Genomic DNA, 26,603 nt, shown 5'->3' with positions numbered 1-26,603 from the left:
TTTGAAGTAAGCATTAAGTCACTTAACCACCCTGTAACTGCTGTAACTCTTAAGATCGAGGCGTAACCCCTAATCTCTTTGGCACACAATACTGTAAGTCAGAGTGTGTGTGAGTAACTAAGGCGTCTGCTAAGTGAATACTGTACAGATGTATTAGAGGTCTTACAATAGTGATTTACTGATTTTTATATCCACAAAGGCAACTACGGTTAATGCCAATAGCTTTTTCTCGTCAACTTCAGTGTAAAGCGATTTAAAAGGAAGTGCAAAGCGGTAAACATCTGGCTTGGTTTATTTGTTGGAGCATTTGGACTGATTGTTACAGTACAAGCCATAGAATTCTATTTCTATGGTACTAGCCTTGGAATTCTAACTGAATCAAGTTTATTTTCACTAGTTTTGAATTTCGAGGCTAAGTGATTGGTGACAGAGGGATTTTTGGGAGAAGGTTGTTTGAGGCAGTTTTGAGACAAGTTTAGCTCTGGCTCCCCCTGGGAGTGATGTCCCCATGCAGCGATAGCAGACCAGACACTGATGGATTACCTAGCTTTCTGTTGGCCACAGACAGGAGCCCTTGTTATGAAAATATAATAGAGGAACAGCCAGACGGGTACACCAAGTTGGCAGGTCGCATTTGTCCTGGGTAATACCTTAAATGTCCCAAGTACAGACTGTTGAGGGGGGGGGTTGAACTGTTTATTTATTTTCTTAAGGGGTAGATCTGATTTAATATTGCAGATTGTGACTTCTATCAATGTAATTGTCTGCATCGTTTCATTACCATCAACCGCTCCCATCTATCTCTGAAGACCATCCAGTTTTGATTTCTAGCTGCCATATATTTTTCCGCTGTGATGTTTCACAAAAGTTCTGAACCTTTCTATGCTCTTAGTTTCTACAGATTGTAAATTAAAGATGAACATTTTTGCTAAGAGTATTATTGATTGATTGACTATGACTTTTCAAATCACCCAGCAGTGCTACCTGCAGAGTTGGCTCCAAGTAAATGTTGAACGTTTTCAGCCATTCCTGAACCTGTGACCAAAAACAAGCTATATATATATCTCTATCTCTATCTCTATCTATCTATCTATCTATTGGTTGCAAGAATTTTGTATAATCATTTAAAGTTGAGTCAGGTGTCGTTTTGTGTATCAGTTCCTAAACCATGTGCCATGGAATCGGTACATCGAAAATCTCCTCCCAACTAAGTCATGATGGAGGTGTTTGTTTAACCTGTTGGATGAAATTATGCTGACACCATCTAAAGGATCATTTCCACCTCCAGAAATGAGCCAAATAACAATGGTAAAATGATTTATTATTGTAACATATTGGAGCATGCATATAGCTTTTGCATGGTCCATAATATCAGGTATTCTATTAGCAACAATAAGCCTACTCGCCTCTAGCCCAACTGACGCAGCATCATGGCTATACATAAATGGGTTGACGCATGGGGCTGCCAATCTGCATTTACCCTATTGAGCTAATCAGTCCTGCATCGGTTTGGATGCCCACAGTTGAGGCAGGTAGACTGAAAACATTCTTTCAACCTGTGGGTCGGTTGACGATTCAGACTAATTACATTGCGGATGGGGAAACATTTTAAATCAAGATAATACACTTTTTAAAAATGTAGGAGCTAGTTGTGTTGCATTGCGGCCAGGCAGACATAAGCCTACCAGCCACAAGCACATTGAGAGTGTGTGGAGACGGGAACTGGACCCAGGTTACATAAAACACCTTAAGTTAATTTCCCCTCATCTTTTCCCTTAAAGTTTCCTTAACTTTAAGTCAGTTGCACAAAACATTTTAAGGTGAATTTCCCCCTTTTAAATTAAGTGTAAAAGTTAAGGGTGCCCATGTGGTCCCTTAACTGCTTCATTCAGTATCGATATCAATGTAAATAGCATTTGTGGAGGTGAATGTTGCTTTCATCTGCCCTGGTTACCAAAGGAAAACATCAACCAGCTAGCTACTTAGTTCACCTTCCATTGTTTAGCTATCTATGGCTACAAGCTAGCTGGCTAGTTAACTATACTATATTCTGGGAATTCCCTCCCTTTGGCACTCGTAACTTGAATGCGCCTCAAGAAACATTTTTCTTGCATAGAACACACAACAACAAGAGAGATCAGTACAGGTGCATCAAAGCTGGGACAGAGAGTATGGAAAACAGCTTCCATCTCAAAGCCATCAGACTGTTTAACAGCCATCACTGACACAGAGAGGCTGCTGTCTACATAGACTTGAAATCATTGGCCACTTTAATAAATGGATCACTAGTCACTTTAATAATGCCACTTTAATAATGTTTACATACCTTGCATTACTCAACTCATATGTATATACTGTATTTTATACCATCTATTGCGTCTTGCCTATGCTGCTCTCATTGCTCATCCATATATTGATATATTCTTATTCCATTCCTTTACTTAGATTTGTGTGTATTAGGTATCTGTTGTGGAATTGTTAGATATTACTGCACTGTCGGAACTAGAAGCACAAGCATTTCGCTATGCTCGCAATAACACCTGCTAACCATGTGTATGTGACCAATAAGATTTGATTTGGACTAGGTAAATTAGATAAAATGATTCTACTATGGGGTTGTCAGATTTTTCCAATAGGGTCTGGCTCCAGCAGATACCTTCTCATGCAATAACGCTGTGAGACACAATGTAGAATGGTGCCAGAGAGGTTGGTGAGCGACTGGGCCCATGATTAATTGTCACCCGGTCTGGACACTCACAGGGGGATTCGTGTTGTCCAGTCTCCTGCAGACAACTTTAGAGCTCTTATAGTACTGGGGTCAGCTTGCTTTTACACCCCTCTCTCAGCCTCACTTTGGTTTCCCTCAAGGTGAGTGAAGAGCTCTACCTATTCAACACCTCGCTGTATGAAGGACACAAGCAGAACACAGCAGTGTGTGTGACCCACTTGTAGGACTTTTGAGAGAGAGATGTATGTGCTGTAGCCTACTTCTCTAGCTACCCTACTTTAGTCTACTCTGTCAGACAGCTTAACATTGATTGAAACAGTTTTTCATTGATTGTGGCCAGATGGAGGATTTGCAGGTCAGGGTTGAGGCTGAATGGTGTCTGCCTGGAGGAGTACAGTATAACTTCTCTGGATACAGACAGGCTGAAAACAGGGACTGTCAGTAGTAGGTGTTTGGATCTCACTGTCTGTCAAGGCTTCATTAAGAAACTGTAACACACTCAGTGACTGACTGAAGTGGGACCCTGCTATGAACTGTAAAGGGTTATGTTGCTTGTCTGTAGCACGTTCCCCTCCCCCGGCAATGAGGCCCTTTATCTACTTCCCCAGAGTCAGATGAACTCGTGGGTACAATAGCACAATGACTGCTAGAGTGCTAGCAGATACCATAGACTTCCAGTCATTATGCTCACATTAGTTAGCAATTGCACTAGTTAGCAACTTCGTTCAAACTGCACGTAGGGTCATAAGAATGGTATCAACCAGTTCATCTGACTCTGGGAAAGTAGATAAAGGGCCTCTTTGCCAAAATCCCGAATAACCATTAATAAAAAGGAAACTTATTTATCTTATGAGTTGAACAGACCTCATGTCTTTGATGCATGCATTCATGGTCACACATACTGTAGTACACCTGTATCTATCTTAAAGGCGAGCTGCGCTTCCTGATTTGGCCTCGTTTTTCATCAATGCTCATTAAGAAATGCTAGCGGCCACGAGAGTTGTCTTCCGGGCGTGGTTTCATATGGATGTTTTTTTTTGTCTTTGCCATTCAACCACAACAAACAAGGGCTAATACAGTTCTATGTGTGGGCTAGAGTAGAGAGGAAGAGGCGACTAGAAAGTAAAGCCAGCGCTGACCTTGTGTTTAGCCAAGCTGTCAGCAGCTATTTGGCATAGCTTGGGGGATAGCTAGCGGCAGCTAATGTTAGCTAGCTGATATTTCTCTGTCAAATCACAGTTATGCCAAAGGTAGCAAGAACTAGTGTCTGGAATGTGTTTCATGAGACACATCTTGCTATTCGCTAACATTATCAAATAATGTAGCTAGCTAGTGTAACCAACTCACCGTCAGCAACAACACCAGGCATAGTTTGATGGTTGGCAGCCCGCATAACTTGTAGCTAGTGTTAATGTTGCGACAGTTCGTTTCTGGTAACAGAACAAAATAGTCAGCACATAGTAACTTCTGATTTAGCTGTACTTTAATTAATGCAAACACGTGCGTGGTATATGTGTGGTTCGTATATATACGGTCTCGCTGTTTTACCTCGCAGGGCAAAACAGAGAAGAGGGCGTCACATTCTATTGTTCTCTCTCTTTTATACTGAGAGATATTTCCCGCTCAATGCTGGCCTGTCTGAGGGAGGAGGAGCGTGGTTTAAACTTGCTCCTCCTGTCGTCGGCGTGCAGGCTGATCCCAGCGTCGTGACGCACTTCCTGTTGCCGGTTGTAGTTCTTCTTGTCTTCAACAGTTGATTTACTCGTAGTTTATGTACTTAGCATTGTAACATGGCTTCCCCGGTATATTATATAAGTTATGCATACAAATAGCCAGTTCAACCCTAACACTAGCGTTGCATTTAATCCATATCCTGGCCATCTGATTCTTGATCAACTTTACAGAAGCCCATTTTCACTAGACTTAGTTATTTCCTGATCAATATGTGCATTGCATATCAAGCTACTGCCAAAGATACACCGTGTTGTCTGGGGAATTCGGTTTGCATGGCCCGGTGTAACAGGTAGGCGGGGTTTGCTCATTTTCAACCATTCCATTGGTCCTCCTAAGGCGAGGTCTCTACCCGCCCGGGGCACCCGGCCATGCAAAGCGAACTCACCCAGTCTTTTACACGATGCGACCATGTGTTAATAGGCAAAAGGGGCCATGAATTGTTGACATAATTGGAATCCAAACCCTGAAGTTAGTCATGTGTCCGTTTTGGACGAGACTGACTTTATGACCAACATTATTCTATTTACACTTTGTAGTAAATTTTGACAGTAGAATAAATATTTCTGACTCATATCGATGAAATACATGCTGTTTTCAAAAGGAGAAGTTGGTTTTCAAGAGCAGTTGACCTTTAATTTGACCAGTTTCTCACAGCAGGAAAATAATCCTGCAGCAACAGGACATGTGAATTATGCGGATTATAATTAATGGACATTTTTATAGGGGTTGATACATTTCTCGGTAGGGGAAATCAAGTTAGACATTTTTTAAGTGGAAATTACAAACATTAAAAGCCTTTTTAAAACAGGAATACATGAATAAGTCAGCAAGAACAGAGTGATCAAATTAAGATAACTGGCTGTACAGATGTGCTATCTGATTAGTTAGGAAAGCATGTCTGCAGCAACATCACAGGAGCCATAAAACTTGGAACATGATCCAATATCAGCATGCTGGCCCAGTTTCATTCTTTCTTTCCATCCCTATTTAGACAGACTGGAGGAGGGAAGAATTCCCCTTTGACTGGTCTCTCGCTCTCTCTTTTCCTCCTTTTTATTACTTGAGAGAGGCAGCAAGGATACTATGCCTAGTGGAGCCTGTTTGGTCAAAGCCACACAGGAGAGAGAAGTGGAGAGAGGGCGAGCGAGAGATTTGAGAGAAGGGAGGTGGTGCGGGGCAGTGTGTGAGAGCGGAAGGAGGAGGGGTAGAGGAAAAAAGGAAGAGGAGGGACCGGAGCGTCCATCCACATTGGTGGCATTTGGCCTGAGCAATAAGCCGCGTTTGGACTCAGTGAAGTTTCCCTCAGGAGAAGAGACCAACACAGAGCAGCGGGAGGATTGGAACACATTGAAAGTGGATGCAAGTTATCTGGGAGCTGAAAGACTTTGAAGTGAACGAGAGGAGGCCCAGTGCAGAAGCAGTTATGCAAGGGTCATCTTGGGGTACGTGTGAGTAGTAACTCTGTGATGGGGAACGTTGGGGGCTTTGTGAATAGAGCACTGGGAAAAAGGTAGTTTGATGTAAAATAGAAACGGGCGAGTTGGGGTTCCCAAAGCTGTAGACATAGAACTTTTGTTGACTGTGTGAGCCATGAGGGTTAGCTGTTAGCCTTGACGCCTGGTGGTGTAATTAACTTCTCCTAGAGGTGAATGTTTTTTTTTAATCTCTTTCTTCGATTTTTGTTTAGTCTCACCTACATTAGTTGAATGCATTTTAAGTCAGTTGGAATAAGAGAGTCTGCTAAATGACTAAAATGTGAAGTGATCATTCCGATGACCAGAGTCATCTGAAATGGGATAGTAGCAAGTTTAACGTAAGGCAACATCGTATCTATACTATAGATGGCTATTAGCGTGGGAGAGCTCTTTCTGTTCACTGAAACAAAGATGGTGACAGGCAGAGAAGTTCTCCAGGAATGTGTGTGTTGTATGTGCGCATGCATGTGAGAAGAGGCCTCTTTTTTTTTCCCTCACTGGTCTCATTATTATCCGAGCTGCCTCAATTTGTTAGCCTCTCAGAGGGAGAGAATGGCATTAAGTATACGTGTAAGACTCATCTCATTATCCATAGAAGCACTATGACAGTTCGTATCACGACAATGGCCTCACAATGTGGGATTTAGCATACAGACCGGGGCTGAGAAAAACAGGTCTATTTTCTTGGATAGGTAGGTTGTCTGTTGGACCAAAATAGCAATGTCACACTTTTCCTCCGTGGTCTACTTTCAGTGTCGGACACTCTCTGAATCAAGATGGAAAGGGGGAGGGAGATAGAGAGTAGAGGTCGACAGATTAGGATTTTTCAACGCCGATACCGATTGGAGGACCCCAAAAAAACGATAGCGATTAATCGGCCGATTTTATTTAAAAAAAAAAAAAAAATGCGTAGTATTTATTTATTTGTAATAATGACAATTACAACAATACTGAATGAACACTTATTTTAACTTAATATAATACATCATCAATAAAATCAATTTAGCCTCAAATAAATAATGAAACATGTTCAATTTGGTTTAAATAATGCAAAAACAAAGTGTTGGAGAAGAAAGTAAAAGTGCAATATGTGCAATGTAAGAAAGCTAACGTTTAAGTTCCTTGCTCAGAACATGAGAACATATGACATGAGTCTTCAATATTCCCAGGTAAGAAGTTGTAGTTATTATTGGAATTATAGGACTATTTCTCTCTATACGATTTGTATTTCATATACCCTTGACTTATAGGCACTTCAGTATTGCCAGTGTAACAGTATAGCTTCCGTCCCTCTCCTCGCTCCTACCTGGGCTCGAACCAGGAACACATTGACAACAGCCACCCTCGAAGCAGCGTTACCCATGCAGAGCAAGGGGAACAACTACTCCAAGTCTCAGAGCGAGTGATGTTTGAAACGCTATTAGCGCGCACCCCGCTAACTAGCTTGCCATTTCACATCGGTTACACCAGCCTAATCTTGGGAGTTGATAGGCTTGAAGTCATAAACAGCGCAACGCTTGAAGCATTGTGAAGAGCTGCTGGCAAAACGCACGAAAGTGCTGTTTGAATGAATGCTTACGAGCCTGCTGGGGCCTACCACCGCTCAGTGAGACTGCTCTATCAAATTATAGACTTAATTATAATATAGTAAACACACAGAAATATGAGCCTAAGGTCATTAATATGGTCGAATCCGGAAACTATCATCTCAAAAACAAAAGTTTTTTTTCTTTCAGTGAAATACGGAACTGTTCCGTATTTTATCTAACGGGTGGCATCCCTAAGTCTAAATATTCCTGTTACATTGCACAACCTTCAATGTTATGTCATAATTATGTAAAATTCTGGTAAATTAGTTCGCAACGAGCCAGGCGGCCCAAACTGTTGCATATACCCTGTCTCTGCGTGCAATGAACGCAAGAGAAGTGACACAATTTCACCTGGTTAATATTGCCTGCTAACCTGGATTTCTTTTAGCTAAATATGCAGGTTTAAAAATATATACTTGTGTATTGATTTTAAGATAGACATGGATGTTTATGGTTAGGTACACGTTGGAGCAATGACAGTCCTTTTTCGTGACTGCGCACCGCATTGATTATATGCAACGCAGGACAGGCTAAATAAACTAGTAATATCATCAACCATGTGTAGTTAACTAGTGATTATGATTGATTGTTTTTTATAAGATAAGTTTAATGCTAGCTAGCAACTTACCCTGGCTTCTTACTGCATTCGCGTAACAGGCAGGCTCCTCGTGGAGTGCAATGTAAAGCAGGTGGTTAGAGCGTTGGACTAGTTAACCGTAAGGTTGCATCCCGAGCTGACAAGGTAAAAATCTGTCGTTCTCCCCCTGAACAAGGCAGTTAACCCACCATTCCTAGGCCGTCATTGAAAATAAGAATATGTTCTTAACTGACTTGCCTGGTTAAATAAAGGTGTGAAAAATACCAATTACCGATTGTTATGAAAACATGAAATCGGCCCTAATTAATCGGCTATTCCGATTAATCGGCCGACCTCTAATAGAGAGAGTGGATTAAATTGGGAGGGAGATGTAGAGTGGAGGATGGGATTTCCAGACAGTTTGTTCCAAACTGCTCATGCACATGTTCTCTCTTTATTTTTCTCACTTTCTGTGATTTTCCCATTGTTCACTCACTCACACTTTCTCACTCACGCTCTCTCACTTTCTCACTCATATATCCCAAATCACAAGTGCTGCTCCTGGTGCCTCTTCCAGTCGGCCTCGAAACCAGCCAGTAAAACAGAGCTGTCCTTATTCACGGTCCTGACACATCCCCTCGTGTACACAGTGTATTTTTGGGCCCAGATCCTTCTGGCTGTGTTGGCGTATGTGTACAACTGACTCTGAGGGATTTACTGCAACCTCTTGGTTTGTATCAAAGCATGTTTGCGTACAAGCCAAGCAGGGTCTGCTGGGCCTACTGTATATGTTTGTGTCCATGCGTTTCTGTGTGTAACACCAATAAATGAGATGCGTTCATGTTTGGTCTTCTCTGTGCTTGATCCCTGTGCTTAGTGTAGACCATGCATGTTTATTTCATGGCAGTTTTGGCATTCAGACGACTTAAGAAAGTAGCGAATAAGCTAAATGCTGCTGTTCTGGGGTGTGGCCTGCACCTATCAGTCCAGCAGTCAATAACCGGCTGCATCTGGAGAAGGTAAAGTTAGTTTTCACTTTTTACCAAATCTGCCAATGGCATGTTCATTTAATTACTTGGTATGCTGTTTAAAAATACCTGAGGGGTAAGCTGCCATTACTTTATTGCCCATGACTGAGTACCCCTATAGCCATGTCATGTGACTGTGAGCGTTGCCATGCAGTGGTTATTAAATCACAGTGGACTGGAGCTCTTCCACCTACCAGTGATACTGAACTGAGCCCACTGGCCACAACCTTCTCAGACCACTTGTTTCTCTCAGGGAAACAAGTGGTTATAGCCGATGTGGCTGCAAATTGCTATTTCTGCGGGAGTGTCTGTCTACCTGTCTAAATACTAGGCCTTTCCCAGAGAGACAAAAACTATTTGCTCAGAGAACGTCTTCGAAGCTGTAGTCAGCTGAGTTGAATGAGAAATATATCTGTATTTTGGTGCCAATTTCCTCCATGACAAAGCAGCACTGACTCCCATGATTATTGGTTGAACTAGGCCTACAGTACGTGAGTCAGTGTGATCAGTCTATCTGGTCTCCTTCAGAGGCTTTGAGACGCTAAGGCTGTGTTCGTAAATTCACTCTGGAGGGTCAGAGTGCGCTCTGGGCCATTCGTAAATTCAGAGCTCTGTCAGATTGTCCGTTCGTAAATTCGGAGCGCTTAGCTCTCGGAGTGTTCAGAGCGCCACACGACCTCTGGCCGAGGAGTAGGGTTACTTCCTTGCCTGATAAATCTGAATTTGATACCAGTTCTTGGAATACAGTCTGAAACAAAGCACTGAAAAGCATGGACATTTTCCTTGCATGCCAGAATGTTGAATGAAATTATACTGAACAAAAATATAAACTCAACATGCAACAATGTCAAAGATTTTACCTAGTTATGGATTTCACATGACTGGGAATACAGATATGCATCTGATGGTCGCACAGATACTTTTTTTTTTTTTAAAGGTAGGGGAGTGGATCTGAAAACCAGTCAATATCTGGTGTGACCACAGTTTGCCTCATGCAGTGCTACCCACCTCCTCCTCATAGAGTTGATCAGGCTGTTGATTGTGGCCTGTGGAATATCCCACTCATCTTCAATGGCTGTGCAAAATAGCTGGATATCGGTGGGAACAGGAACACGCTGTCGTACACATCGATCCAGAGCGACCCAAACATGCTCAATGGGTGACATGTCTGGTGAGTATGCAGTCCATGGCAGAACTGGGACATTTTCAGCTTCCAGGAATTGTGTACAGATCCTTACGACATGGGGCCGTACATTATCATGCTGAAACATGACGTGATGGCGGCGGATGAATGGCGTGATAATGGGCCTTAGGATCTCGTCACAGTATCTCTGTGCATTCAAATTGCCATCGATAAAATGCAATTGTGGTCGTTGTCTGTAGCTTATGCACTGCCCATGCTATAACCCCACCACCACCTTGGGGCACTCTGTTCACAATGGTGACATCAGCAAACTGCTCGCCAACACGACGCCATACACGTGGTCCGCAATTGTGAGGCTGGTTGGATGTACTGCCAAATTCTCTAACACAATGTAAGGAGGTGGCTCATGGTAGAGAAATGAACATAAAGTTCTCTGGCAACAGCTCTGGTGGACATTCCCGTCAATTTCTTTTTTATATATTGTGACAAAAACAACAGTTACACATGGGATAAACAAACGTACAGTCAATAACACAATAGAAACATCTATATACACTGTGTGCAAATGTAGTAAGATTAGGGAGGTAAGGCAACAAATAGGCCGTAGTGGCGAAATAATTACAAATTAGCAATAACATTGGAGTGATAGATGTGCAGATGATGTGCAAGTAGAGATACTGGGGTGCAAAAGAGCAAAAATAAATAACAATATGGGGATGAGGTAGTTAATTGCATGCTCCCTTAACTTGAGAAATCTGTGGCATTGGGTTGTTGGAGAACCTAACATTTTAGTGGCCTTTTGTCTCCAGCACAAGGTGCACCTGTGTAATGAGCATGGAAAAGGGCATAGTAGTCAACCTGCAAACATATATCCTAACAAATAGTGTGTTGAAGGTTTAGTGCACTACTGCAAACACAACTTTGTGTGAGAGAGGGAATGTGTGTGTGTTTTTGACAATGCAGGTATAGATGTATTTTATTTAAACGGAGTCACATCGAGATGCAAAATCTATTTTCAAGATATGCAGATTTCCATGCTTTTGGAATACTTCCTGATAACAATGTTAAATAGAAATGTGGGCTACTGAGCCAGCAATAAGAGATGCTGCACACATAAGCAGACCAGGCTCCAAATGATCAGCCCCTGTTGATTTCTTTTTTGGCTAATGTTAACAAAGCATCCAGGACTTCTTTATCAGTGAATTTCCTAAAAGGAAACTCCTGACCAACATTTTCAGTATCATTCAATAGATTTTCACCATCTACATCCAAACTACTCTTTTCAAGAGCTGGCTTTGAAATACATTCAAATATAAAGCCTGCGGAGATAAAATGGTCATTAAATGCATTAATGATATCAATTTGTCAGTAATTTCTTGGGGGAGAGACGAGGAGACATAACCCTTCAGTGATTTAACAGCTTTCCAGAATTTAGCTGTGTTCCTTGTACATTCAGATAGTGTATTAGATAGTGACCGATTTTTTTTTAAAAATATTTTTTATTTAATTTTTGTAATTTTTTTTTTTTTAATTATTTTAAAATATTTTTATTAGTGTTTTTTTATTATTATTTTTTTTTTAAAGGGAGCATGTTTATCTACAATACCATTGAAAACATTTGTGAAGTGGTTCAAAGCCAACTCTGGGTCAGGTATAGATGCAATACAATCAAAGTCACTGAAGTAAAGGTCACAAAAAAAGGCCTGTTCATTGAAATTTAAAAAATTCCTCTTGTTGATAAAACAAGGTTTGGATCGAGGCATCTGTATATCCCTGACACATGGACGATAGATTCCTATAACTGTTATTTTTGAGTGTGAACCCAACTGAAGACTTAAAGCCAACAATTCAAATTGTTTAGGACTGGAGGTAGCCGTTAACAGAGACACAGAAAGAATAGTCCTTGTGCAAATAACACCACCACCTTTGCCTTTCCTATCAGTCCTAAACACATTGTAACCATCCATAGAAACCTCAGAGTCCAGGATTTTATCAGTTAACCAGGTCTCAGATACAATAAAAATATCAGGGTCTGCCTGATCCATTTTAGGTAATAAACTATGACTATTAAGATGTAAAAATGTCAAACCTTTTCTGCATTTAAAATCATACGGAGTTTCAATACAAGTCAGATTACTTTGAGATTTCAGGAGACTCAAAGATTGTTTTATTTTCCTAATAGGCATAATCCAAAGTAGGAATAGCAATTACATTTCTCCAGTTAGCACCATTTGACATGTTACCACTTTCAGGGACAACATGTGGAACTCTCATAGAGACCAAAGAGGATGGGATGGTAAAAACGGATTTACATGTAATGCTAATATTGTCCTCACATCAATTTAGTTGACCAAGAACCTTCCCAATGTTTGATGACAACATCCAGGAGCCATTTTCAACCAGGTGAATTCTGTCTTCCACAAAGTAGCCAGGCCAATTCCAGGAGTCAAAATTGTCGACGAAGGACATGCCCGGTCCTTGGTCAGACGTATTAACCATGGTTGAAGAGACCAAACACAGCTAAGTATTCAGGGAAAAAAAAGTATTCAGACCCTTTTATTTCTGTTGGTCATACAACTGCCCCAACTTTCAGTATCAGTTATGATCGGATAAAATAAATAGGGATAATTTATTACCCCTCCACTCTGTGCTAATTAGAATGTCATAATCACAGATAAACCTTAGTGGTAGGCTGTTTGTCTTGGCAGGGTGGCAGTGCCTGTCTGGTGCCAAGCTGGCTGGCTGGCTGTAATTAATGAGGAGCTGGCTGGTTGATAGACACGCCACGGTCCCATTTAATCACTGTCCTGGTCTTAACACGTGTGTGTGTGTGTGTGTGTGTGTGTGTGTGTGTGTGTGTGTAAAATGACTTGACATAGTTTAGGGCTAGTGCAGTATCTGTATTTAGATCCTGACTTCACAGAGCTCTGACACTGAACTATCTCCAACTGGACACATCTGTCCCTGGGACCTCGTTATGCTTTGGATGACTCCTCCAGCAGTGATGAATTATTTAAAATGCACACCGGATTTTTTTTTTTAACAAGGTGGTGCCATTTCCTGCAATCTAGAGCCTTAAATGATTGAAAAGCGGCGCAGCCAGTCCACAAGGTGGCGCAGCGCCCCTCTTACGTTCTTTGGGAAGAACCCTGACACAGCTGGGTTCCTGCAAAACACGGAGCGTGACCTCACCATCATGCGCCATTTCCTGTCTACCATTGTTCTCCCCTCACCACCAGACGGTGTGCCTTGGGACTGATGATGTCACAGTCGATCTGTGTAGTGTTGCTGTTTTGGATGAGATCACCGGTTGGGAGGAGATGGTTGCCATGGTGTGTGTACGATGTCATTACCAATTGAATACCCTAGGATTTGTTGTTCACTCCCCCTAACATTGTTTTGAAAGGAGGTTGAAGGGATGTAGGGAGACAGACAGTCGCCTTGCTTCCCATCATGAGTACCATGTCAGGGGCTATTTGCCATGAGAGGAGACTGTGCCTTTGCTGTCTCAGGCATCGAAAGCCATAGGCCTGAAGCCCATGTTTGTGCTGCTTGAAAGGGCTCTGTAAATGAGTTGGCTCTGTCTGTGGCTACAGGATATTTAACTGTTGGAGGAGAACATGTACTGCTCAAAAAAATAAACTTAAACAACACATCAACTTAAACAACACATCCTAGATCTGAATGAAAGAAATAATCTTATTAAATAATTTTTTCTTTACATAGTTGAATGTGCTGACAACACAATCTCACACACAAATAATCAATGGAAATCCAATTTATCAACCCATGGAGGTCTGGATTTGGAGTCACACTCAAAATTAAAGTGGAAAACCACACTACAGGCTGATCCAACTTTGATGTAATGTCCTTAAAACAAGTCAAAATGAGGCTCAGTAGTGTGTGTGGCCTCCACGTGCCTGTATGACCTCCCTACAACGCCTGGGCATGCTCCTGATGAGGTGGCGGATGGTCTCCTGAGGGATCTCCTCCCAGACCTGGACTAAAGCATCCGCCAACTCCTGGACAGTCTGTGGTGCAACGTGGCGTTGGTGGATGGAACGGGCGGGCCAGTCCATAGCATCAATGCCTTCCTCTTGCAGGAACTGCTGACACACTCCAGCCACATGAGGTCTAGCATTGTCTTGCATTAGGAGGAACCCAGGGCCAACCGCACCAGCATATGGTCTCACAAGGGGTCTGAGGATCTCATCTCAGTACCTAATGGCAGTCAGGCTACCTCTGGCGAGCACATGGAGGGCTGTGCGGCCCCCCCAAAGAAATGCCACCCCACACCATGACTGACCCACCGCCAAACCGGTCATGCTGGAGGATGTTGCAGGCAGCAGAACGTTCTCCACGGCGTCTCCAGACTCTGTCACGTGCTCAGTGTGAACCTGCTTTCATCTGTGAAGAGCACAGGGCGCCAGTGGCGAATTTGCCAATCTTGGTGTTCTCTGGCAAATGCCAAACGCCCTGCACGGTGTTGGGCTGTAAGCACAACCCCCACCTGTGGATGTCGGGCCCTCATACCACCCTTATGGAGTCTGTTTCTGACCGTTTGCGCAGACACATGCACATTTGTGGCCTGCTGGAGGTCATTTTGCAGGGCTCTGGCAGTGCTTCTCCTGCTTCTCCTTGCACAAAGGCGGAGGTAGCGGTCCTGCTGCTGGGTTGTTGCCCTCCTACGGCCTCCTCCACGTCTCCTGATGTACTGGCCTGTCTCCTGGTAGCGCCTCCATGCTCTGGACACTACGCTGACAGACACAGCAAACCTTCTTGCCACAGCTCTCATTGATGTGCCATCCTGGATGAGCTGCACTACCTGATCCACTTGTGTGGGTTGTAGACTCCGTCTCATGCTACCACTAGAGTGAAAGCACCGCCAGCATTCAAAAGTGACCAAAACATCAACCAGGAAGCATAGGAACTGAGAAGTGGTCTGTGGTCCCCACCTGCAGAACCACTCCTTTACTGGGGGTGTCTTGCTAATTGCCTATAATTTCCACCTGTTGTCTATTCCATTTGCACAACAGCATGTGAAATGTATTGTCAATCAGTGTTGCTTCCTAAGTGGACAGTTTGATTTCACAGAAGTGTGATTGACTTGGAGTTACATTGTGTTGTTTAAGTGTTCCCTTTATTTTTTTGAGCAGTGTATTTTGTTTGTATCCGTGCAGTCTTTGTTTTACCAGGGTCACAGAAAGTTGACACGCTTTCTCTGTAATGTAGAATATGTTACATGACATAGAAGCATGTCTGTGAACATTCTTCAGGTCATCTCTAAGACATTTCTATCTGCAACGTTCAGAACTCTGAGCCCTCCTGAACACGACCCTGGATGGTTCCATAGTCCAAACAAGCTGTACATTTCTAATATTTCTACTGTAACGCTTTGTTGTTGCTTTGCTACGTTGATAGTTCCCATTCATCTGACTGACTGTGTCCCTCTGTTTCTACCTCTGTCCCCCCAGATCGTGTGGCTGTCCCACTGAGCAGCAGCCACCATGGCCCTGATTCAGGCTCTACTCATGCCGGCTGAGCGTCACCACACCCCCCGCCGCCACCCCTCTGCCTCCCACACGCCCACTAACCTCCCCTCCGCCTCCAACTCCCAGGAGGCCATGGGCTCTGTCAGCAGCCTCATTGCCCACCGCTCCGGCCCGGCCTACATGGAGCGTCAATACCGGCCCGTTGATATCGGTCCCGAGCCAGGCACTTCCAGGCTCCACAGAACCACATTGGGTGCCACTTCTTGCCTGGGCTCCTCTGACACATCCCAGGATCCGCTGCTCAGTAGCCTCACTCCGCCTGGCAACAGGAAGCCCTTGATGGTGATTGGCTCCAGTAAGGACAGCGGGACCAATGGGAATTACTCGTATCTGAACCAGCACTATGTGGGGGACTGGAATGAAAACCATGTGGCTAACGGAAGCCCAAGGGCTGGGATTGACCTCGAGGAGGCCAAGGAGGGGCAGCTGGGGAGCCTCAACGGGAACGTAGGAGGAGCCCCGCCCAAACTGGTCCTCGTATCGGGGAAGCTGGAGAAGGTGAGTATGACCCTGTCCAGGCTATATGGTACAGTCATTCAGTTTCCTCAATTTACAGTAGATCAATCTACTCTCACAGTAACACGATTAGAAAAAAATAAAAGAAACATTCACTGAATATAGATTATTTACAACCTCTTACCCAACAATTGTCTCACCCCTCAGAACATGGAGAAAACAGTGATCCGGCCCACCGCCTTCAAACCCGTCATCCCCAAGAGCCGCAACTCCATGCAGTACCTCTCCCCTCGTCACGACCGGTCCAGCCTATCAGACAGCCAGAACAATCTCAACCTGTTGTCACCTGGTAGCCAGACGGACACTTTGTCGCCCTGCTCGGAGAAACGCACCTCCTACAGCGGCGGGCGCCACGTGGGCGGGGGCAGCCAGACCTGCTCCATGTCTGACTCGGGCCGGAACTCCCTGTCGAGCCTGCCACCCTATGGCAGCATCCCCTACAATCTGCCGCCCGCAGACACCCCGCTTGTCAGTTGCCACCTAGAGCCCATGAAGACGGCGCCCGGCAATGTGCACGGGCACTCCAACTCGGATAGCGGGCGCTCCTCGTCCAGTAAGAGCACAGGGTCGGGGTCGCTGAGCGGGCGTGTCCAGCCCCTGTCGGACAGCGGGTCGAGCGGGCGGTCGCCAGCCCCCGTGGAGGGGGGGTACGAGGGGGTGGTGAGGGACCTGGAGGATAAGCTGAGGGAGAGAGACGTGGAGCTGCAGCAGCTCCGAGACAACCTGGACGAGAACGAGATGGCCATTTGTCAGGTACATGGTGGCGTAAATAGACCAGAGAGCATTAGACACAATCACCTTCCTTCACATATTCTAAAACACATGAAGGCATGCAAGCGCATGCGCACGTACACATGCACGCACCTGGCACACAGACCATGTACCATCACACACGAAACGACAAATGTCATGACATACTGGGACACTCAAGCCATTACAATCACTACACACACACACGATGCAACCCTCACACAATGCCACCCACACCTACCCACCCCGTCTACCCCGTCTCCCCCTGTCTCCTCTCTCCCCCCAGGTGTATGAGGAGAAGCAGAAGCGCTGTGAGCTGGAGCTGGAGGAGCTGCGTCAGACCTGCGCCACTCGGATGCAGACACACTCCCAGAAGGCCCAGCGTGCCCAGCAGGTGCTCCAGCTGCAGGTCTTCCAGCTGCAGCAGGAGAAGAAGAAGCTGCAGGAGGACTTCAGCCAGCTGCTGCAGGAGAGGGAGCAGCTGGAGGAGCGCTGCACCTCCTACGAGCATGAGAAGATCGACCTAGGGCCCCAGCTGGAGGAGACCAAGTGGGAGGTGAGGTGGGCCTTAATACTGTCTGTGGCGGCCCCATTCCAAATTCACTCCTAGTCCCTACCTCCTAGGCCTTGGCACTTTAGTATATCTTGTAGACAAAGCGGATGCGGTAGAGACAGTGGATTTTACACAATCCATAAATACCACTGTAACCCCTTTTTGAGTAATTGTTGTAGTCTAGTACAAACGGTCTGCTCTGTAAGATGCTGGCGGGCAAGAGTCTGGCTCGGTGTCGCATCGTCATCAATCACATTATAACAAAGACTCTCTCTTTTATATATACACTACTGTTCAAAAGTTTGGGGTCACATAGAAATGTCCTTGTTTTTGAAAGAAAAACATTTTTTTTGTCCATTTAAAATAACATGAAATTGATCAGAAATACAGTGTAGACATTGTTAATGTTGTAAATGACTATTGTAGCTGGAAACGGCAGATTTGTAAAAAAAATGGAATATCTACATAGCCGTACATTATCAGCGCAAACTGGCTCTAACCAGAATAGAAAGAGTGGGAGGCCCCATTAAGTACATTAGTGTCCAGTTTGAGAAACAGACGCCTAACAAGTCCTCAACTGGTAGGTTAATTAAATAGTACCTGCAAAACACCAGTCTCAACGTCAACAGTGAAGAGGCGACTCCATGATGTTGGCCTTCCAGGCAGAGTTCTTCTGTCCAGTGTCTGTGTTCTTTTGCCCCCCTCAATCTTTTCTTTTTATTGGCCAGTCTGAGATATGGCTTTTTCTTCACAACTCTGCCTAGAAGGCCAGCATCCCGGTGTCGCCTCTTCACTGTTGACGTTGAGACTGGTGTTTTGCGGGTACTATTTAATGAAGCTGCCAGTTGAGGACTTGTGAGGCGTCTGTTTCTCAAACTAGACACTAATGTACTTGTCCTCTTGCTCAGTTGTGCACTGGGGCCTCCCACTCCTCTTTATTTTCTGGTTAGAGCCAGTTTACACTGTTCTGTGAAGGGAGTAGTGCACAGCATTGTACGATATCTTCAGTTTCTTGGCAATCTCTCACATGGAATAGCCTTCATTTCTCAGAACAAGAATAGACTGAAGAGTTTCATAAGAAAGGTCTTTGTTTCTGGCCATGTTGAGCCTGTAATTGAACCCACAAATGATGATGCTCCAGATACTCAACTAGTCTAAAGAAGGCCAGTTTTATTGCTTCTTTAAATCAGAACCACATTTTTCGGCTGTGCTAACATAATTGCAAAAGGGTTTTCTAATGATCAATTAGCCTTTTAAAGTGATAAATTTGGATTAGCTAACACAACGTGCCACTGGAACACAGGAGTGATGGTTGCTGATAATTGGCCTCTGTACGCCTATGTAGATATTCTATTAAAATCAGCCGTTTCCAGCTACAATAGTCATTTACAACATTAACAATGTCTACACTGTATTTCTGATAGATTTGATATTTTAATGGACAAAAATGTTTTTATTTAAAAAACAAGGACATTTTTAAGTGCCCCTAAACTTTTGAACGGTAGTAGTGTGTGTGTGTGTATATATACACAGTGCATTTAGAAAGTATTCAGACCCCTTCCATTTTGTTACATTACAGCCTTATTCTAAAATGGATTAAATATTTTAATTTCCTCATTAATTTCCTCATCAATCTACACACATCAATTTACCCCATAATGACAAAGTGAAAACAGGTTATTTTAAAAAGTATTCAGACCCTTTGCTATGAGACTCGAAATAGAGCTCAGGTGCATCCTGTTTTCATTGATCATCCTTGATGTTTTTCTACAACTTGATTGGAGTCCACCTGTGGTGAATTCAATTGATTGGACATGATTTAGAAAGGCAGACACCTGTGCTCCGAGACAGGATTGTATCGAGGCACAAATCTGGGGAAGGGTACCAAAACATTTCTGCAACATTGAAGGTCCCCAAGAACACAGTGGCCTCCATCATTCTTAAAGGGAAGAAGTTTGGAACCAACAAGACTTCCTAGAGCTGGCTGCCTGGCCAAACTGAGCAATCGGGGAGAAGGGCCTTGGTCAGGGAGGTGACCAAGAACCCGATGGTCACTCTGACAGAGCTCCAGAGTTCCTCTGAGGAGATGGGAGAACCTTGCAGAAGGACAACTACCTCTGTAGCACTCCACCAATCGGGCCTTTATGGTAGAGTGGCCAGACGGAAGCCACTCCTCAGCAAAAGGCAAATGACAGCCCGCTTGGAGTTTGCCAAAAGGCACCTAAAGGACTCTCAGACCATGAGAAACAAGATTCTCTGATCTGATGAAACCAAGATTGAACTCTTTGGCCTGAATGGTGGTGCTGTGGGATGTTTTTCAGCGGCAGGGACTGGGAGACTAGTCCGGATCAAGGGAAAGATGAACGGCGCAAAGTACAGAGAAATCCTTGAAAACCTGCTCCAGTGCGCTCAGGACCTCTGACTTGGGCAAAGGTTCACCTTCCAACAGGACAACGACCCTGAGCACACAGCCAAGACAATGCAGGAGTGGCTTTGGGACAAGTCTTTGAATGTTCTTGAGTGGCCAAGCCAGAGCCCGGACTTGAACCCGATCGAACATCTCTGGAGAGACCTGAAAATAGCTGTGCAGTGACGCTCCCCTTCCAACCTGACCGAGCTTGAGAGGATCTGCAGAGAAGAATGGGAGAAACTCCCCAACTACAGGTGTGCCAAGCTTGTAGCGTCATACCCAAGAAGACTTGAGGCTGTAATCATTGCCAAAGGTGCTTTAACAAAGTACTGAGTAAATGGTTTGAATACTTACAATACCAGTTAAAAGTTTGGAACACCTACTCATTCAAGGGTTTTTCTTTATTTTTACTATTTTCTACATTGTAGAATAATAGTGAAGACATCAAAACTATGAAATAACACATATGGAATTATTTAGTAACCAGAAAAAGTGTTAAACAAATTGAAATATATTTTTCTGATTCTTCAAAGTAGCCTCCCTTTGCCTTGATGACAGCTTTGTACACTCTTGGCATTCTCTCAACCAGCTTCATAAGGTAGCCACCTGGAATGCATTTGAATTAACAGGTGTGATTTGTTCAAAGTGAATTTGTGGAGTTTCTTTCCTCAGTGCGTTTGAGCCAATCAGTTGTGTTGTGACAAGGTAGGAGTGATATAAAGAACATAGCCCAATTTGGTAAAAGACCAAGTCCATATTATGGCAAGAACAGCTCAAATAAGCAAAGAGAAACGACAGTCTATCATTACTTTAAGACATGAAGGTCAGTCAATACGCAACATTTCAAGAACTTTGAAAGTTTCTTCAAGTGCAATTGCAAAAACCATCAAGCGCTATAATGAAACTGGCTCTCATGAGGACTACCACAGGAATGGAAGACTCCGAGTTACCTCTGCTGCAGAGGATAACTTCATTAGAGTTACCAGCCTCAGAAATTGCAGCCCAAATAAATGCTTCAGAGTTCAAGTAACAGACACATCTCAACATCAACTGTTCAGAGGAGACTGTGTGAATCAGGTCTTCATGGTTGAATTGCTGCAAAGAAACCACTAAAGGACACCAATAAGAAGAGACTTGCTTGGGCCAAGAAACACGAGCAATGGACATTAGATTGGTGGAAATCTGTCCTCTGGTCTGATGAGTCCAAATTTGAGATTTTTGGTTCTAACCGCCGTGTCTTGAGATGCAGAGTAGGTGAATGGATGATCTCCGCATGTGTGGTTCCCACCGTGAAGCATGGAGGAGGAGGTGTGATGGTGTGGGGGTGCTTTGCTGGTGACACTGTCAGTGATTTATTTAGATTTCAAGGCACACTTAGCCAGCATGGCTACCATCGCATTCTGCAGTAATACGTCATCCCTTCTGGTTTGCATGACCATCATTTGTATTTCAACAGGACATTGACCCAACACCTCCTGGCTTGTAAGAGCTATTTGACCTAAAAGGAGAGTGATGTAGTGCTGCATCAGATGACCTGGCCTCCACAATCACCCGACTTAAACCCAATTGAGATGGTTTGGGATGAGTTGGACCACAGAGTGAAGGAAAAGCAGCCAACAAGTGCTCAGTATATGTGGGAACTCCTTCAAGACTGTTGGAAAAGCATTCCAGATGAAGCTGGTTGAGAGAATGCCAAGAGGGTGCAAAGCTGTCATCAAAGCAAAGGGTGGCTACTTTGAAGAATCTCAAATATATGATCTATTTTGATTTGTTAAGCAATTTTTTGGGATACTACATGATTCCATAGGTGTTATTTCATAGTTGTGATGTCTTCACTAATATTCTACAATGTAGAAAATAGTAAAAATAAAGAAAAACCCTTGAATGAGTAGGTGTGTCCAAACTTTTGACTGGTACTGTATGTAAATGTAATATTTCCGTTTTTTTTATATAAATTTGCAAAAATGTCTAACAACCAGTTTTTTGCTTTCTCGTTATGGGGTATTGTGTGTAGATTGAGAGGGGGAAAAAAACAATGTTAATACATTTTAGAATAAGACTGTAATGTAACAAAATGTGGAAAAAGTCAAGGGGTCTGAATACTTTCCGAATGCACTGTATATTGTCATATATCTTAATATATTCATAGGACTTAGTTTGTGGTGTGATTCCTTTATATATTAATGATGGGTCGTTCACGAACTAACGTCTCTTTTTTAACAGATCTTTTTGGTGAACGTCGGGAACCAAATCGCATTTGTGAACGAGCCGTTCATTTGACTCCCTGATTTGCATACTGTTACAACTGCTTTTTAAGCTCACAATTATCTGCAGATAAGTTATAAAAACATTCTGTAATTCCTCACTGCAGGAACAGTAGAAAGTGAGGAGAGAGACTCATTCTGGTCCACATGCATTTTTTTCAGTGCGTTCAAATTTCTTCTTTTTTGCGGGCCGTCTAATAATTTGGTCAGGTAAAAATGTATTTGAACTCGGATGTCACGATCTGACATAATAGCAGGCAACTTTATAGGTTTAACATAAGATATTTGCTATTTTTGTCATGTCATGGTACATTTCTAAGCACTAATGAACGAAGAGCCGTTTGGGAGCCAAATGGACAGGTCTTTTAGCTGAACGGAGCCAAATGATCCGGCTCACCAAAAAGACTCGGAATGCCCATCTACTATACACTAATTGTAGAAAACATTAGGAACACCTGCTCTTTCCATGACACAGACCAGGGGTGGGCAAATCCAGTCCTCGGGGGCCTGATTGGTGTCACACTTTTCTCCATCTCTAGCAAACACAGCTGATTAATCAAATTGCATTCTAAACTGAAGATCATTATTAGTTGATTATTGGAGACAGGTGTGTTTGCTGGGGCAAAAGTGTGACACCAATCAGGCCCCGAGGACTGGATTTGCCCATCCCTGACAAAAACTGACCAGGTGAAAGCTATAATCCCTTATTGATGTCACCTGTTAAATCCACTTCAATCAGTGTAGATGAAGGGGAAGAGTAAGGTTGAAGAAGGATTTTTAAGCCTTGAGACAATTGAGACATGGATTGTGCACGTGTGCCATTCAGAGGTTGAATGGGAAAGACAAAAGATTTAAGTGCCTTTGAGTGGGGTATGGTTGTAGGTGCCAGGCGCACAGCTTTGAGTGTGTCATGAACTGCAACGCTGCTGTTTTTTTCACGCTGCGTATCAAGAATGGTCCATCACCCGAAGGACATCCAGACAAATTGACACCAGCATGGGCCAGCATCCCTGTGGAACGCTTTCGACACCTTTTGTCTATGCCTTGACAAACATCTCTGTATACCCATTGCAAGACTCACTGGTTGATGCTTATTTATAAAACCCTCTTAGGCCTCACTCCCCACTATCTGAGATATCTACTGCAGCCCTCATCCTCCACATACAACACCTGTTCTGCCAGTCACATTCTGTTAAAGATCCCCAAAGCACACACATCCCTGAGTCTTTTCAGTTCGCTGCAGCTAGCGACTGGAACGAGCTGCAGCACGCACTCAAACTGGACAGTTTTATCTCTATCTCTTCATTCAAAGACTCAATCATGGACACTCTTACTGACACTTGTGGCTGCTTTGCGTGATGTATTGTTGTCTCTACCTTCTTGCCCTTTGTGCTGTTGTCTGTGCCCAATAATGTTTACCATGTTTTGTGCTGCTACCATGTTGTGTTGCTACCATGCTGTGTTTTCATGTGTTTCTGCCTTGCTATGTTGTCTTAGGTCTCTCTTTATGTAGTGTTGTCTCTCTTATTGTGATGTGTGTTTGTCCTATATTTATATTGTGTGTGTGTGTGTATATATATTTAAATCCCAGGCCCCCGTCCCCACAGGAGGCCTTTTGGTAGGCCGTTATTGTAAATAAGAATTTGTTCTTAACTTACTTGCCTAGTTAAATAAAGGGTAAATAAAATAAAACAGAGGCTGTTCTGAGGGCAAAAGGGGGTGCAACTCAATATTAGGAAGGTGTTCCTAATGTTGTGTACACTGTGTATATGACACTAGTTGTGTTTCCTTCAGGTGTGTCAGAAGTCTGGGGAGATCTCCTTGCTGAAGCAGCAGCTGAAGGATCTCCAGGGGGAGCTGGCTCAGCGCGTGGGGGAGATCGTCTCTCTGCGTGGACAGCTTCGGGACTCCCGTGGCGAGCTCGCCACAAGCCAGGCCCTGCTACAGGAGGCCACCTCCGCCGGCCGCCTGCGCACCCTGGAGCTGGAGGTGTGCCAGAACGAGCTGCAGCGCCGCAAGAGTGAGGCCCAGCTCCTCCGCCAGAAGGTGGGCCGCTTGGAGGAGGAGACAGCCCGCCTCCGCGCTGACACCGCGGCCGATCAGACAAGCCTCCAGGCCCCCGCCCACAATGGTAGTGGAGGCAGGCAGTGCCAGGCCTTCCCGGAAGGGGAGGAGCCACATTTGTTGACCTATGAGAGCGACGAGGCCAAGCGGGTCTATGAGAGCGAGGCCCTCCAAAGCCTCCGGGTGCAGATGGAGAGTCTGAGGGCGGAGTTAGCCACAGAACGCCAGCGGGGGGAGGAGCAGGCGTGCAGCTTTGAGGAGGAGCACAGGGTCTGGCAGGAGGAAAAGGACAAGGTGATCCAGTACCAGAAGCAGCTGCAGCAGAACTACGTGGGGATGTACCGGAAGAACCGGGAGCTGGAGGGAATGCTGCGGGAGCTCAGTCTAGAACTGGAGACCCGGGACGAGCTGGAGGAGCAGGACGAAGGCAGCGGCAACGAGATCAACTTTGACGAGATCACCGCTACTGAGATCTGACACCACCACCTTTTCTCTCTGCGTGTCTCCTGCTCTCTATCCGCAATATGCATGTGATCCACTAGGAGCATCTACAGGAAGCCAAGAGAGCCTCTATAATTGCTTAGTAGGTCACTTCAGAATCCTTCAGTAGGTCTCCATCAGGGTCAGTACGGTATGTAGTAGTCTTTTTATAGTTGGTCTACTCTGCCTATGTTCCTGCGCTTCAACTCCGTCTCACAAATGTCTTATGGTTGACTCCCTCTGGCTAATGTCGACGCACGCACAAACACACACACACACACACACACACACACAGTGGCTGTTTCTAGTCTAGATTTCAAAATGCAGTTGAAGCTCTCTGTGTGCTACAGTAGGCTCCTCCCGCTTGTGAACATCTAGTCAAAACATGGCCGTTCTAAGCAGATATTACTAATTTGGTTTGTTTCCTTACCTTTTTAAGATTAAGCTGGGCTTATTGTGTTAAATCTAATAGACTACCAACATTTCTAAGACCTTGATATTGAGCACAGTAACGTACCACTGCGGCAAGCAGCTTTGGAGGGTTGAATTTATTGGGCCTTTCTGAAACTGGAGCAGGTGGAGGAGTTGCCGGTAGTTCCTCAGCGTTCTGAAAAGATCCCAATATCGACCCTTATTGGCTTGAAATCGTACAAACACAGTGTGATCTGATGTGACAATAGGAGAGTACGCTGACAGGGAGAGTGATGTTGAAGTCAGATGAGTCTCGTACAGCGTGGAGGGGATACATCCTGTCTGTCTGTGGTATTCACTGAACATCAAGGAACTCCTCCTACTCCCTAGAAATGTGTACTTCCTCCTTATTCACTGTGGGTGTTCTTGGTAGGTAGAGCCTTATAAAACTTGTTTTCTTCGGCATGTTGTTCTCAAATACAACAGGTTAATTGGCAAAAAAGAAGGGAAACGCTTCAATGTCACGATTACCAAAAGTCATCTCATTCCATGACATATTTGATTATCTAAATATGGACATTAGTGATCTCGAATTTCCCTATTACACACACACACACACAGGATGTCATTTCATTCAGTATCGGCACAGTATCTTCAGCGAGCAAAACGGAAACCGTAGAAATTCAAAAGGAAACGTCATTAAAGCACACTCCGATATGCTTTCTATTGTTGTGAAGATAATCTGCTTTACCTTTTTGTGATCTGTCTCCCGCAGAAGTACAATAGCATGGATGGATTCATCTCTATGGATCGTTGTTTCTCTGAAAATATTTGTATGCAGCTCTGGCCGTTTTGCGAACATGCTTTTTGTACAGGTGAGAGGACATGCACTAAGTGAGAGATGCTTAGTCTTTTTTATAAAGTTAAATTAGACTGGCCAAGCTATGACTGTTAACTTTTCATCAACTTCTGTATAAAGAAGCACACTCATTCACAAGAGAAAGACACTTACTGTACATATCCCCATATCGCTGTTAACCCTTCATTGTAGATATCCCTAATACTGACAAATCACATATGGTGAAATATAGATATGATCTATTTCAAAATAAACAGCCACTGTGAATTGACCAAAGCAATGTCACACGTCCTGTTGGGTCCTTCCAGTACCACGTCGGCATAATGACGTTTGACTGAATGCCCCTCCATGATTCCATGTTTTTCTTTATCCACAGTATTTGTATGAAGACATTAAATGTATATTTTCATGCTGTAAATTTATTGTACCAACTGACTGTTTTTAATAAAAACCATTGATTAAAAACGAA

The 26,603-nt window shown here is 44.0% G+C and overlaps 1 protein-coding gene across 6 annotated transcripts in view; it reads left to right on the top strand.

Annotated features, from left to right (window-relative positions):
- The window catches only part of LOC106579277 (leucine zipper tumor suppressor 2), a 49,891-nt gene extending 23,288 nt beyond the window's left edge, over positions 1–26,603 (top strand). For 4 of the 6 annotated variants that reach the window (XM_014159054.2, XM_014159047.2, XM_014159050.2 and 1 more), the window contains 4 exons: positions 15,750–16,325; positions 16,491–17,096; positions 17,380–17,649; positions 24,115–26,603. In XM_014159054.2, the coding sequence (XP_014014529.2) occupies positions 15,783–16,325; positions 16,491–17,096; positions 17,380–17,649; positions 24,115–24,861 (2,166 nt within the window). In that variant the 5' untranslated portion in view covers positions 15,750–15,782 and the 3' untranslated portion in view covers positions 24,862–26,603. Of the gene's footprint in view, positions 1–5,586; positions 5,911–15,749; positions 16,326–16,490; positions 17,097–17,379; positions 17,650–24,114 lie in introns of those variants that run through there. The other 2 variants (XM_014159053.2, XM_014159052.2) reach the window with 2 other exon arrangements.

The sequence above is a fragment of the Salmo salar genome, chromosome ssa19, assembly GCF_905237065.1.
Source record: "Salmo salar chromosome ssa19, Ssal_v3.1, whole genome shotgun sequence".
In the NCBI taxonomy this organism is placed as follows: Eukaryota; Metazoa; Chordata; class Actinopteri; order Salmoniformes; family Salmonidae; genus Salmo; species Salmo salar.
This window is presented reverse-complemented; position numbering and strand designations above follow the sequence as displayed.